The sequence below is a fragment of the Musca autumnalis genome, unplaced genomic scaffold (genome assembly GCF_047663935.1).
Source record: "Musca autumnalis isolate F117 unplaced genomic scaffold, ASM4766393v1 scaffold_93, whole genome shotgun sequence".
Taxonomy (NCBI): Eukaryota; Metazoa; Arthropoda; class Insecta; order Diptera; family Muscidae; genus Musca; species Musca autumnalis.
This window is the reverse complement of record NW_027412454.1, coordinates 163,667-177,744: the sequence shown is the minus strand read 5'-3', so window position 1 is coordinate 177,744 and position 14,078 is coordinate 163,667. Positions and strand designations below refer to the sequence as shown.

At 32.8% G+C, this 14,078-nt stretch overlaps 8 protein-coding genes across 8 annotated transcripts; 5 read left to right on the top strand and 3 right to left on the bottom strand.

The window, feature by feature from the left end:
* Window positions 1–872: 872 nt before the first annotated feature.
* LOC141388493 (histone H4) lies at window positions 873–1,184 on the bottom strand. The gene has a single exon (XM_073958405.1). The coding sequence runs from the start codon at window positions 1,182–1,184 to the stop codon at window positions 873–875; it is 312 nt and encodes a 103-aa protein (XP_073814506.1).
* Window positions 1,185–1,505: 321 nt separating this feature from the next.
* Window positions 1,506–1,916, top strand: LOC141388417 (histone H3). The gene has a single exon (XM_073958328.1). It carries the CDS (start codon window positions 1,506–1,508, stop codon window positions 1,914–1,916), a length of 411 nt encoding a protein of 136 aa, XP_073814429.1.
* A 2,176-nt stretch (window positions 1,917–4,092) lies between these two features.
* Window positions 4,093–4,770, top strand: LOC141388523 (histone H1-like). Its single transcript, XM_073958439.1, has one exon. The coding sequence runs from the start codon at window positions 4,093–4,095 to the stop codon at window positions 4,768–4,770; it is 678 nt and encodes a 225-aa protein (XP_073814540.1).
* A 1,043-nt stretch (window positions 4,771–5,813) lies between these two features.
* On the bottom strand, window positions 5,814–6,683 carry LOC141388433 (histone H2B). The gene is made up of 2 exons (XM_073958346.1): window positions 6,648–6,683; window positions 5,814–6,194 (listed from the first exon to the last, which is right to left on the bottom strand). The coding sequence occupies exon 2, from the start codon at window positions 6,186–6,188 to the stop codon at window positions 5,814–5,816; it is 375 nt and encodes a 124-aa protein (XP_073814447.1). The 5' UTR covers window positions 6,189–6,194; window positions 6,648–6,683.
* Window positions 6,469–6,843, top strand: LOC141388432 (histone H2A). The gene has a single exon (XM_073958343.1). The coding sequence runs from the start codon at window positions 6,469–6,471 to the stop codon at window positions 6,841–6,843; it is 375 nt and encodes a 124-aa protein (XP_073814444.1).
* A 2,491-nt stretch (window positions 6,844–9,334) lies between these two features.
* LOC141388490 (histone H4) lies at window positions 9,335–9,646 on the bottom strand. The gene has a single exon (XM_073958402.1). The coding sequence runs from the start codon at window positions 9,644–9,646 to the stop codon at window positions 9,335–9,337; it is 312 nt and encodes a 103-aa protein (XP_073814503.1).
* A 321-nt stretch (window positions 9,647–9,967) lies between these two features.
* LOC141388418 (histone H3) lies at window positions 9,968–10,378 on the top strand. The gene has a single exon (XM_073958329.1). It carries the CDS (start codon window positions 9,968–9,970, stop codon window positions 10,376–10,378), a length of 411 nt encoding a protein of 136 aa, XP_073814430.1.
* A 2,176-nt stretch (window positions 10,379–12,554) lies between these two features.
* LOC141388515 (histone H1-like) lies at window positions 12,555–13,232 on the top strand. Its single transcript, XM_073958432.1, has one exon. It carries the CDS (start codon window positions 12,555–12,557, stop codon window positions 13,230–13,232), a length of 678 nt encoding a protein of 225 aa, XP_073814533.1.
* The last annotated feature ends 846 nt before the right edge of the window (window positions 13,233–14,078 follow it).

The window sequence follows — 14,078 nt, the reverse complement described above, 5'->3', positions numbered from 1 at the left end:
TATAATTTTAAGAAAAATCGCAGTAAATATTAACAAAATTCAAACTAATTTAATGAAAATTTTTTTAAAAAAGGTAATTTTCATTTTAATTTAAAAAATTTAATAACAATTTTTAATAATTTCATCACAAAATAACAAAAATTTTTACTTGAAGGAAAAAATAAGTACATAACATCGCAGTCAAAAAGATATTGTTGGCTTGGCATAGCATTGATGTGCGTTAGTTATATGAACAAACACACGCACACACCGACCGACGCTAGCGTATACACACATCGTCGTATTATCAAGCAAGCAAGCAGCTACCCTAACAACGAGAGTTGCCGGTAGAACATGTATTAGTGGAAATAAAGGAACATTTTTGTGTATTACGAAAAAGGAATGATCAGAGTTGCCGACGGTAAACATTTTTGAAGGCAAAAAAAAGAAGAAGAAGAAGAAAAAATGTTAAGAAAAAAGGTAATGATCAGAGTTGCCGACGGCTAACATTTTTGAAGGAAAAAAATGGAAAATTATTTGACGATGGAAACAAATTTATGAAAATAAAATTAAATGAGCAGAGTTGCCGAAGGCATTTATTTTTGAAGACAAAAGGGAATATTATTTGAAAAAAAAAAATATGAAATGTGGAAAATGAAAGAAAAAATAAAATGCACTGAAAAAAGTAATATGAAAGAAAATATTTTATGGTTAGTTTTATTTTTCATATATTAAGGTAAGTAGTTTTATTTTTGATATATTTTATTAATTTTTTTATGTTTTTGTAATTTTCAACAAGAAAATATCTCTTTTTAAATATTTTTTGTGGTCCTGAAAAGGACCGATTGTTTTGTTGTAAAAGAAAAATTCTCCAAATAGCGTCAAGAAAATATTTAACCGCCGAAACCGTACAAAGTACGACCTTGTCTCTTCAAAGCATAGACGACATCCATAGCAGTGACGGTTTTACGCTTAGCATGTTCGGTGTATGTAACGGCGTCACGAATAACGTTTTCCAAAAACACCTTCAGAACACCACGGGTTTCTTCGTAGATGAGGCCAGAGATACGCTTTACACCACCACGGCGAGCCAAACGTCTAATAGCTGGCTTGGTAATACCTTGGATATTATCACGTAACACTTTACGGTGACGTTTAGCGCCACCTTTTCCCAAGCCTTTGCCACCTTTACCACGACCAGTCATTTTTCACTTTTTTAAAAATCACTTAACACTTCACGAAAGCACAAGAACGAATGTTTTTTCGAAGGCTGGCGGCTTCTATTTATACAAAAATTGGCCTGTTTGACTAACCAAGAGTCTTAATGGAATACACATGTATTTGTGTATGTGTTAGTACACATTTTGGGCGCGCACAGCTGTCTTTACTGGTTTACCCACCCCTAATCATAGCCGCCTCTTCGAAATTTTCTATAAATACCGCTATATGGATGGATGGCACAGTTATTACAGTGTTAACAGTGTTTGTGTGCATACCTAAGTGAAGTGAAAAAACTAAAGTGAAAAATGGCTCGTACTAAGCAAACTGCCCGTAAATCAACTGGTGGAAAGGCTCCTCGTAAGCAATTGGCCACTAAAGCTGCTCGTAAGAGTGCCCCAGCCACCGGCGGCGTCAAGAAGCCTCATCGTTTCCGTCCTGGTACTGTTGCCTTGCGTGAAATCCGTCGTTACCAGAAGAGTACTGAATTGTTGATCCGCAAATTGCCCTTCCAACGTTTGGTTCGTGAAATTGCTCAAGATTTCAAAACTGATTTGCGTTTCCAGAGCTCTGCTGTTATGGCCTTGCAAGAAGCCAGTGAAGCATACTTGGTTGGTCTTTTCGAAGATACTAACTTGTGCGCCATCCATGCTAAGCGTGTCACCATCATGCCTAAAGATATTCAATTGGCCAGACGTATCCGTGGAGAACGTGCTTAAATTCTTGACGTTTTAAAAACATATTTTTTACAACAAAACAATCGGTCCTTTTCAGGACCACAAAATATTTATAAAAAAGAGATTATTTTTTCATCAAACTATTTATCATTTTTAACATTTTAAATAAATAAATATTTTTCTTTGTGTTTATTTCATTTTTGAGGCTGATTTTAGGAATATTTTAAAATTTTCTTGTATGAGTCATATTTGACGGCGTCAGTAAAAATTTCCCATTAGAAGACACATTTTATTCTTCTTCTTGAAAAAAATATAATATTACAATTTTCCCTTTCAAAGACACATTTCTGCTTCTTAAAAAAGTATTGAAATTTGCTTCTATAGGAAATTTTTGACGGCGTCAGTAAAATTATTCAATTAAATATTTTGTTCTTCTTCTTGACACAAAAAACAAAAATTATGTTATAATTTTTCCCTAAAAAGACATTTTATTCTTCTTCTTGAACAAACTTATTGAAATTTCCTTCTATATGTCATTTTTGACGGCGTCAGTAAAATTTTCCCATTGAAATGCACATTTGTGTTCTTCTTCTTCTTCCTTTTCTATGTGTATTTTTGATGGCGTCAGTAATATTTTCCTATTAAAGTATACATTTATTCTTCTTCTTTCTTTTCTATTGGTCTTTTTGACGCCGTCCGTCCATATTAATTTCTTCTTTAAAGACAATGTTTTTTCTTCTTCTTATTTTCTTCATAACAAATATTTGTTCTATTGAACTTGTTTTTGTGTGTATACTAATGTCCACAAGGCATATGTTCACTAAATTTGGCGCGAAATGTTCTCTGCAATAATGCTCTCATTATTTCTCACTCAATATGGTTGAAATTTTTTGGCGGCAAATGCTCTCTGTTTTGTTTTATTTTTCTTTTCAGATAATGATGAATGAAATATGCAATTTTTTTCTTTTCAGCAATATATATTTTTTAATTTAGTAAAATTTTAGGATAATTTTGTAAAATTATAATTTTTTTGAAAATATTAATCAAAAATTTTATCACATAGAGATGGCGAATATTTCTTGGCCATTTGAAAGGCGTAATACTGCATTTTAGAAAAAAAATTTCTTTTAAGAAAATTGTTTAAATCTTGTATTATTTTTACAAAATTGTCATAGAAAAGGGATTTATTTATTTTATTATATACATTTTTGCAAAAAATATCCAAATTTTTAACGAAATCTTGAAAAAAGTACGTGCGAAAAACTTCAGTAATTCTATATGGTTTTTTCCTTGATATGTACTAGCAAAGGAAGAATTATTTTTGGAGAATATTTTTTGTAAAAATTGATGAAATTTTTACTAAATTTTAACGAAAATGCCCTCATATTTTATTAAAAAGTAATTTTTGAGCGATTTTCATATAATTTAGCAAAAATATTTCAATTTTCAAAAATATTACCTTTGACAGTGAATGTTTGTCCATAGGTGGTATACGGTAATGGGAAGATTTTTTTAACTTTTCCAAAGAAATAACTACTTTTTATGAATAATGTTATAATTTGGTGTAAATATACAGATTCTGAAATGTTTTTTAAGAAATTTTTATAAAACTTAATTAGATTTGAGCTTTTAAATTTCTTTGAAGAAAAACTTTTCTTCATTGAAAATATGCCAACAAGAGGATTTCTGCCGTCTTGGACCACATAAAGATTTTGAATTTTTTTCACAGTGAAAATGTGAAATTTGTTAATATTTTAATTTTATCCTAAAGTAAACATATCAGGCTTTATTCTCAAACAGAATTTGGAAAAATATTTTTGAAAAAATTCATAATTTTTTCAAATTTAGTTACAAATTTGTGATTACATTTTTACAATCTGTGAAGTTAAACGCTTATAACTTTTAAACGGATAAAGGAAATTACACCAAATTTTCGTTAAAATATGGCCTGATATCTATACAAGAAATGTGTAAAATATCTTTTATAAAAATATTCAAAGATTCTTCAGAAAAATTAAATTTCTACGAAAACTTTTGTAAAAAATTAAACACGCTTCCACACAATATTTCGAAAAATATAGCTATTGACTACTATGCACTTCTCATCTTTTCAATGTACCTACCATTTTTAAAAATTGCCAATAACAATTTAATAGTACACATAAATTTGTGAGTGTATTTGTGTTACAGTGAAATATAAACATAAAAGTGAATAATCATGTCTGACGCCGCCGTTGTTGAAGCCACCGCCTCCCCAGTTGCCGCTGTTGAGAAAAAGGCACCAAAGAAGGCCGCAGCCAAAGCAAAGAAACCATCAGCTGCCCCTACTCATCCACCAACCCAACAAATGGTTGACGCCGCCATCAAAACATTGAAGGAACGTGGTGGTTCATCATTGCCCGCCATCAAGAAATATTTGGCCAGCACCTACAAGGTTGATGCCCAAAAATTGGCTCCTTTCATCAAGAAATATTTGAAGAGCGCTGTTGCCAGTGGAAAATTGATCCAAACTAAAGGTAAGGGTGCTTCTGGTTCATTCAAATTGTCCGCCTCGGCTTCCAAGGAACCCAAAGCAAAGACTGCTGAAAAGAAGAAGAAGGCCCCAGCTGCTGAGAAGAAGAAGAAGGCTGCCCCTAAAAAGGCCGCCGGTGAAAAGAAAACCGCTGCCAAGAAGCCATCTGCCGCCAAAAAGACCGCTGAGAAGAAGAAGGCTGACAAAACAAAGGCTAAGGCTGCCAAGAAAACCGGTACAGTTAAGGCTAAACCAGCAAAAACCGCCGCTAAAGCATCTGCCACCAAACCAAAGGCACCCAAGGCAAAAACAGCAGCTGCTAAACCCAAAAAAGCCGCCGCACCAAAGAAGCCAGCTGCCAAGAAAGCCGCCGCCAAGAAGTAATTTTTCCCAGAAAGATTACTTGTTGACAACATTTTTCGATATTCGAAAGCATAATATCTAACAGCCCTTTTCAGGGCTACAAATTAAATTCAAAAAGAGAAAATCTTTACTTCAAACTATTTATTATTACTACTATTTATTGTTTTATTACCTAAATAAATAAGAAAAATACACACGTGTCTGATTTTAGGAAAAATATTACCCTCACTAATTACTTTTCCTATTAGGTAATTAACATTGAGCCTGTTTTATTATGGGCATTCCACAAAATAACACCACAAACGGATTAAAATTTTAGTCCGGGTCATAAAATAAATGTGACTAATTTTTGTTTGTCTAATTATGGTCATTTTCATCTAATTTCATATTTTAGGAATTTTCCATTTAATATTCAAAAATGATAATTTTTTCTCTTTGCAAAAATTGTTTGCTGGGTAAAAGGAGATTATTTTAATCAGGAATGTTTTTCTATTCTAATGAAGTTATGTTGCAACTCTATTTTATTTCTCTTTCTATTTTCCCCTAATTCTATTTTTTCCATTGAAAGAAGTCCCGTTAATTTTTGCGCCACCACCAAAAATTTCCCCTTAAAAATGTTCGCGCTTCATATTTGGCATTGGCGTAGTGAAGTGTTACAGGCAAAATGCTTATACATGCTTGTTGTTCGTTTATACATTTTCGATATTGGTGGTGACTGCCGACGGCAATACAAAGTAACATCGCACAAGCACACACACACATACCCATACAGTGGATGGCGTGTTGTTGTACACACATAGAGTAGCCAAGCAAGCAAAAAAGCAATATGAACCACGGCAAAACAAGAATTGACGGCGTCATTTAGTAAATACATGGGAAAATATTATTTTTGCTAGAATTTGAGGAATTTTAAAATTATTTTGGTAAGTTTCTTTATTAAAAAATGTAAATAATGGAAAATAAGTGTTTCGACAAAAATTTGATCTCTTTTAAAATGTTTTTTGTGGCCCTGAAAAGGGCCTTTTATGGTAGAATTTCGACGAATTGATGAAAAATCAAGGCATTTACTTGGAGCTGGTGTATTTAGTAACAGCCTTGGTACCTTCAGAGACAGCGTGCTTAGCCAATTCACCGGGCAACAATAGACGGACAGCAGTTTGGATTTCCCGACTGGTGATGGTAGAGCGCTTGTTGTAGTGGGCCAAACGAGAGGCTTCGGCGGCAATACGTTCGAAGATGTCATTCACGAAACTGTTCATGATGCTCATGGCCTTTGACGAAATACCAGTATCAGGATGGACTTGCTTCAACACTTTGTAAATGTAGATAGCGTAACTCTCCTTACGCTTGGTACGTCTCTTCGATTTATCGCCCTTGGTGATGTTCTTTTGGGCTTTGCCGGCCTTCTTTGCTGCTTTACCACTGGTTTTTGGAGGCATTTTTCACTTTTAATTTTTTTAATCACACAAACACTTTTAACACTGTTCACAAATGATAAAAACCCAGTACCCAAACAGAATATTTCAAGCATTATGTGCTCAAATGTTTCAGGTAGTCGCAGTTGCTGTGTGGAATAGTGGCCAAACAACCCCAGTTTTCGATGTGTGTGTATTAAATGAGCGAGAGAAAAGTATAAATAGTAGGGGTTCAAGTGAGTAACGGCATCATTCTGTGTTTTTTCAGTGCTAAGTGAAGTGTTCAAAAAAATATTAAGTGAAAATGTCTGGTCGTGGTAAAGGTGGCAAAGTTAAGGGAAAGGCAAAGTCCCGTTCAAATCGTGCTGGTCTTCAATTCCCCGTCGGTCGTATTCATCGTTTGTTGCGCAAAGGCAACTATGCTGAACGTGTTGGTGCCGGTGCTCCAGTATATTTAGCCGCCGTCATGGAATATTTGGCTGCTGAAGTTTTGGAATTGGCTGGTAATGCTGCCCGTGACAACAAGAAGACTCGTATCATTCCCCGTCACTTGCAATTGGCCATCCGCAACGACGAAGAATTGAACAAATTGCTGTCCGGCGTCACTATTGCTCAAGGTGGTGTATTGCCAAACATCCAAGCTGTTCTCTTGCCCAAGAAGACCGAAAAGAAAGCCTAAATTATCTCGAAAGGTATTATGGAAAAAATACAGACCATCGTATAAGAAGAAGAAAAATCCATACAAAATTCAACCAATCCGTCCTTTTCAGGACGACAAAATATATTTAAAAAGAGAAAAAATCTATTCAAACTATTAATTTTCATTATTTACATTTTATAGGAAAAGAATAAAAATGACCAAAATTTTAATATTTACATTTTATAGGGAAAAAATAAAAATTCCCAAAAAATGATATTTTTCTTAATCGGCGACAACCCTTGATTATTTTGCAAATGACATTTTTTCTTTCATATTTCCTTAGAAAATATGTTCGTTTGTTGTAACTGTTTTTCATTTCTACCCCCCTCAGCAGAATTGTGTTTGTTTTATGTCGCTTTAGTTTTTCACAGAAATAGCGAGACAGATAGAGAGACAGAGAAAGAGAGAGAGCGAAAAAGAGATCATTCGTCTCATCGATGATGTTCGCGCCAATATTCCTTAATCGATGTTCCCGCCAATGTTCGTTCATCGTAAGTTGACGATGTCTGTTATGAATGTGTGTGTGTGGTGTTGTGTGTTTGTTAGTTAGAATAACCAAATGCCTTTACTTACGTTGACGATGATGATGGCCGTTGTTAATGTTGTTGTTGTGGTTGTTAGAGTAGTAAATTATTGGGAAAAAGACTTCTGCCGCCGCGAATTTTGAGGAGAAAAAAGTAACTGTATTTGGAAAGGAAAAAATGCAGAAATGTGCGATTTTGGTGATGTTGTCAGAGCATAGAGTTAGTAATAGAGTGATGACAACATGAAGTGCGCACGGAAAAATTTTTATTTTCAAAGGGAAAAAAGTAGAGTTGTGGAAATAAATTGAGGATCATTGTTAGAAAATAACCAAAATACATAAAATAGAAGAAAAATATGTGATTTTTGTGGACATTTAAGAAAGAAATAAATTATTTTTAGTGAAAAATAAGAAGAAGAAGAAGAAGAAGAAGAAGAAGAAGAAAATTTTCAATGATTTCAACATAAAGTAAAAGAATTTATGTGATTTTTGGGACGTTTGAGAGAAAAAATAAAATATTTTTAGTGAAACATAGGAAGAAGAAGAAGAACTTTTTTAATAATTTCAACATAAAGTAAAAGAAATTTAGAAAATTATGTGATTTTTTTTGGTAATTTAAGGAAATGTGATTTAGTGAAACAAGAAGAAGAAGAAAATTTTCAATAATTTCAACATTAAGTGAGAGAAATTTAGAAAATTATGTGATTTTTTGGACATTTAAGAAAAAAATATTTTTTTAGGGAAACATAAGGAGAAGAAGAAGAAAATTCTCAATAATTTCAACATAAAGTGAGAGAAATTTAGAAAATTATGTGATTTTTTGGAGGATTATGTGATTTTTGAATAAATAAGTAAAAGATAAAATTTTTCTATGCGAGTTCATGAAATGTAAGAAGAAGAAGAAGAATTTTTCAATAATTTCAACATAAAGTGGGAGAAATTTAGAAAATTATGTGATTTTTTGGAGGATTAAGTAAAAGATAAAATATTTTTATATGAAATCATGAAACATAAGAAGAAGAATTTTTTCATGAGCAAATTTTTGAAAAAAGAGATGCTATAAAAATTTTTTAAATATAATTTTAAGAAAAATCGCAGTAAATATTAACAAAATTCAAACTAATTTAATGAAAATTTTTTTAAAAAAGGTAATTTTCATTTTAATTTAAAAAATTTAATAACAATTTTTAATAATTTCATCACAAAATAACAAAAATTTTTACTTGAAGGAAAAAATAAGTACATAACATCGCAGTCAAAAAGATATTGTTGGCTTGGCATAGCATTGATGTGCGTTAGTTATATGAACAAACACACGCACACACCGACCGACGCTAGCGTATACACACATCGTCGTATTATCAAGCAAGCAAGCAGCTACCCTAACAACGAGAGTTGCCGGTAGAACATGTATTAGTGGAAATAAAGGAACATTTTTGTGTATTACGAAAAAGGAATGATCAGAGTTGCCGACGGTAAACATTTTTGAAGGCAAAAAAAAGAAGAAGAAGAAGAAAAAATGTTAAGAAAAAAGGTAATGATCAGAGTTGCCGACGGCTAACATTTTTGAAGGAAAAAAATGGAAAATTATTTGACGATGGAAACAAATTTATGAAAATAAAATTAAATGAGCAGAGTTGCCGAAGGCATTTATTTTTGAAGACAAAAGGGAATATTATTTGAAAAAAAAAAATATGAAATGTGGAAAATGAAAGAAAAAATAAAATGCACTGAAAAAAGTAATATGAAAGAAAATATTTTATGGTTAGTTTTATTTTTCATATATTAAGGTAAGTAGTTTTATTTTTGATATATTTTATTAATTTTTTTATGTTTTTGTAATTTTCAACAAGAAAATATCTCTTTTTAAATATTTTTTGTGGTCCTGAAAAGGACCGATTGTTTTGTTGTAAAAGAAAAATTCTCCAAATAGCGTCAAGAAAATATTTAACCGCCGAAACCGTACAAAGTACGACCTTGTCTCTTCAAAGCATAGACGACATCCATAGCAGTGACGGTTTTACGCTTAGCATGTTCGGTGTATGTAACGGCGTCACGAATAACGTTTTCCAAAAACACCTTCAGAACACCACGGGTTTCTTCGTAGATGAGGCCAGAGATACGCTTTACACCACCACGGCGAGCCAAACGTCTAATAGCTGGCTTGGTAATACCTTGGATATTATCACGTAACACTTTACGGTGACGTTTAGCGCCACCTTTTCCCAAGCCTTTGCCACCTTTACCACGACCAGTCATTTTTCACTTTTTTAAAAATCACTTAACACTTCACGAAAGCACAAGAACGAATGTTTTTTCGAAGGCTGGCGGCTTCTATTTATACAAAAATTGGCCTGTTTGACTAACCAAGAGTCTTAATGGAATACACATGTATTTGTGTATGTGTTAGTACACATTTTGGGCGCGCACAGCTGTCTTTACTGGTTTACCCACCCCTAATCATAGCCGCCTCTTCGAAATTTTCTATAAATACCGCTATATGGATGGATGGCACAGTTATTACAGTGTTAACAGTGTTTGTGTGCATACCTAAGTGAAGTGAAAAAACTAAAGTGAAAAATGGCTCGTACTAAGCAAACTGCCCGTAAATCAACTGGTGGAAAGGCTCCTCGTAAGCAATTGGCCACTAAAGCTGCTCGTAAGAGTGCCCCAGCCACCGGCGGCGTCAAGAAGCCTCATCGTTTCCGTCCTGGTACTGTTGCCTTGCGTGAAATCCGTCGTTACCAGAAGAGTACTGAATTGTTGATCCGCAAATTGCCCTTCCAACGTTTGGTTCGTGAAATTGCTCAAGATTTCAAAACTGATTTGCGTTTCCAGAGCTCTGCTGTTATGGCCTTGCAAGAAGCCAGTGAAGCATACTTGGTTGGTCTTTTCGAAGATACTAACTTGTGCGCCATCCATGCTAAGCGTGTCACCATCATGCCTAAAGATATTCAATTGGCCAGACGTATCCGTGGAGAACGTGCTTAAATTCTTGACGTTTTAAAAACATATTTTTTACAACAAAACAATCGGTCCTTTTCAGGACCACAAAATATTTATAAAAAAGAGATTATTTCTTCATCAAACTATTTATCATTTTTAACATTTTAAATAAATAAATATTTTTCTTTGTGTTTATTTCATTTTTGAGGCTGATTTTAGGAATATTTTAAAATTTTCTTGTATGAGTCATATTTGACGGCGTCAGTAAAAATTTCCCATTAGAAGACACATTTTATTCTTCTTCTTGAAAAAAATATAATATTACAATTTTCCCTTTCAAAGACACATTTCTGCTTCTTAAAAAAGTATTGAAATTTGCTTCTATAGGAAATTTTTGACGGCGTCAGTAAAATTATTCAATTAAATATTTTGTTCTTCTTCTTGACACAAAAAACAAAAATTATGTTATAATTTTTCCCTAAAAAGACATTTTATTCTTCTTCTTGAACAAACTTATTGAAATTTCCTTCTATATGTCATTTTTGACGGCGTCAGTAAAATTTTCCCATTGAAATGCACATTTGTGTTCTTCTTCTTCTTCCTTTTCTATGTGTATTTTTGATGGCGTCAGTAATATTTTCCTATTAAAGTATACATTTATTCTTCTTCTTTCTTTTCTATTGGTCTTTTTGACGCCGTCCGTCCATATTAATTTCTTCTTTAAAGACAATGTTTTTTCTTCTTCTTATTTTCTTCATAACAAATATTTGTTCTATTGAACTTGTTTTTGTGTGTATACTAATGTCCACAAGGCATATGTTCACTAAATTTGGCGCGAAATGTTCTCTGCAATAATGCTCTCATTATTTCTCACTCAATATGGTTGAAATTTTTTGGCGGCAAATGCTCTCTGTTTTGTTTTATTTTTCTTTTCAGATAATGATGAATGAAATATGCAATTTTTTTCTTTTCAGCAATATATATTTTTTAATTTAGTAAAATTTTAGGATAATTTTGTAAAATTATAATTTTTTTGAAAATATTAATCAAAAATTTTATCACATAGAGATGGCGAATATTTCTTGGCCATTTGAAAGGCGTAATACTGCATTTTAGAAAAAAAATTTCTTTTAAGAAAATTGTTTAAATCTTGTATTATTTTTACAAAATTGTCATAGAAAAGGGATTTATTTATTTTATTATATACATTTTTGCAAAAAATATCCAAATTTTTAACGAAATCTTGAAAAAAGTACGTGCGAAAAACTTCAGTAATTCTATATGGTTTTTTCCTTGATATGTACTAGCAAAGGAAGAATTATTTTTGGAGAATATTTTTTGTAAAAATTGATGAAATTTTTACTAAATTTTAACGAAAATGCCCTCATATTTTATTAAAAAGTAATTTTTGAGCGATTTTCATATAATTTAGCAAAAATATTTCAATTTTCAAAAATATTACCTTTGACAGTGAATGTTTGTCCATAGGTGGTATACGGTAATGGGAAGATTTTTTTAACTTTTCCAAAGAAATAACTACTTTTTATGAATAATGTTATAATTTGGTGTAAATATACAGATTCTGAAATGTTTTTTAAGAAATTTTTATAAAACTTAATTAGATTTGAGCTTTTAAATTTCTTTGAAGAAAAACTTTTCTTCATTGAAAATATGCCAACAAGAGGATTTCTGCCGTCTTGGACCACATAAAGATTTTGAATTTTTTTCACAGTGAAAATGTGAAATTTGTTAATATTTTAATTTTATCCTAAAGTAAACATATCAGGCTTTATTCTCAAACAGAATTTGGAAAAATATTTTTGAAAAAATTCATAATTTTTTCAAATTTAGTTACAAATTTGTGATTACATTTTTACAATCTGTGAAGTTAAACGCTTATAACTTTTAAACGGATAAAGGAAATTACACCAAATTTTCGTTAAAATATGGCCTGATATCTATACAAGAAATGTGTAAAATATCTTTTATAAAAATATTCAAAGATTCTTCAGAAAAATTAAATTTCTACGAAAACTTTTGTAAAAAATTAAACACGCTTCCACACAATATTTCGAAAAATATAGCTATTGACTACTATGCACTTCTCATCTTTTCAATGTACCTACCATTTTTAAAAATTGCCAATAACAATTTAATAGTACACATAAATTTGTGAGTGTATTTGTGTTACAGTGAAATATAAACATAAAAGTGAATAATCATGTCTGACGCCGCCGTTGTTGAAGCCACCGCCTCCCCAGTTGCCGCTGTTGAGAAAAAGGCACCAAAGAAGGCCGCAGCCAAAGCAAAGAAACCATCAGCTGCCCCTACTCATCCACCAACCCAACAAATGGTTGACGCCGCCATCAAAACATTGAAGGAACGTGGTGGTTCATCATTGCCCGCCATCAAGAAATATTTGGCCAGCACCTACAAGGTTGATGCCCAAAAATTGGCTCCTTTCATCAAGAAATATTTGAAGAGCGCTGTTGCCAGTGGAAAATTGATCCAAACTAAAGGTAAGGGTGCTTCTGGTTCATTCAAATTGTCCGCCTCGGCTTCCAAGGAACCCAAAGCAAAGACTGCTGAAAAGAAGAAGAAGGCCCCAGCTGCTGAGAAGAAGAAGAAGGCTGCCCCTAAAAAGGCCGCCGGTGAAAAGAAAACCGCTGCCAAGAAGCCATCTGCCGCCAAAAAGACCGCTGAGAAGAAGAAGGCTGACAAAACAAAGGCTAAGGCTGCCAAGAAAACCGGTACAGTTAAGGCTAAACCAGCAAAAACCGCCGCTAAAGCATCTGCCACCAAACCAAAGGCACCCAAGGCAAAAACAGCAGCTGCTAAACCCAAAAAAGCCGCCGCACCAAAGAAGCCAGCTGCCAAGAAAGCCGCCGCCAAGAAGTAATTTTTCCCAGAAAGATTACTTGTTGACAACATTTTTCGATATTCGAAAGCATAATATCTAACAGCCCTTTTCAGGGCTACAAATTAAATTCAAAAAGAGAAAATCTTTACTTCAAACTATTTATTATTACTACTATTTATTGTTTTATTACCTAAATAAATAAGAAAAATACACACGTGTCTGATTTTAGGAAAAATATTACCCTCACTAATTACTTTTCCTATTAGGTAATTAACATTGAGCCTGTTTTATTATGGGCATTCCACAAAATAACACCACAAACGGATTAAAATTTTAGTCCGGGTCATAAAATAAATGTGACTAATTTTTGTTTGTCTAATTATGGTCATTTTCATCTAATTTCATATTTTAGGAATTTTCCATTTAATATTCAAAAATGATAATTTTTTCTCTTTGCAAAAATTGTTTGCTGGGTAAAAGGAGATTATTTTAATCAGGAATGTTTTTCTATTCTAATGAAGTTATGTTGCAACTCTATTTTATTTCTCTTTCTATTTTCCCCTAATTCTATTTTTTCCATTGAAAGAAGTCCCGTTAATTTTTGCGCCACCACCAAAAATTTCCCCTTAAAAATGTTCGCGCTTCATATTTGGCATTGGCGTAGTGAAGTGTTACAGGCAAAATGCTTATACATGCTTGTTGTTCGTTTATACATTTTCGATATTGGTGGTGACTGCCGACGGCAATACAAAGTAACATCGCACAAGCACACACACACATACCCATACAGTGGATGGCGTGTTGTTGTACACACATAGAGTAGCCAAGCAAGCAAAAAAGCAATATGAACCACGGCAAAACAAGAATTGACGGCGTCATTTAGTA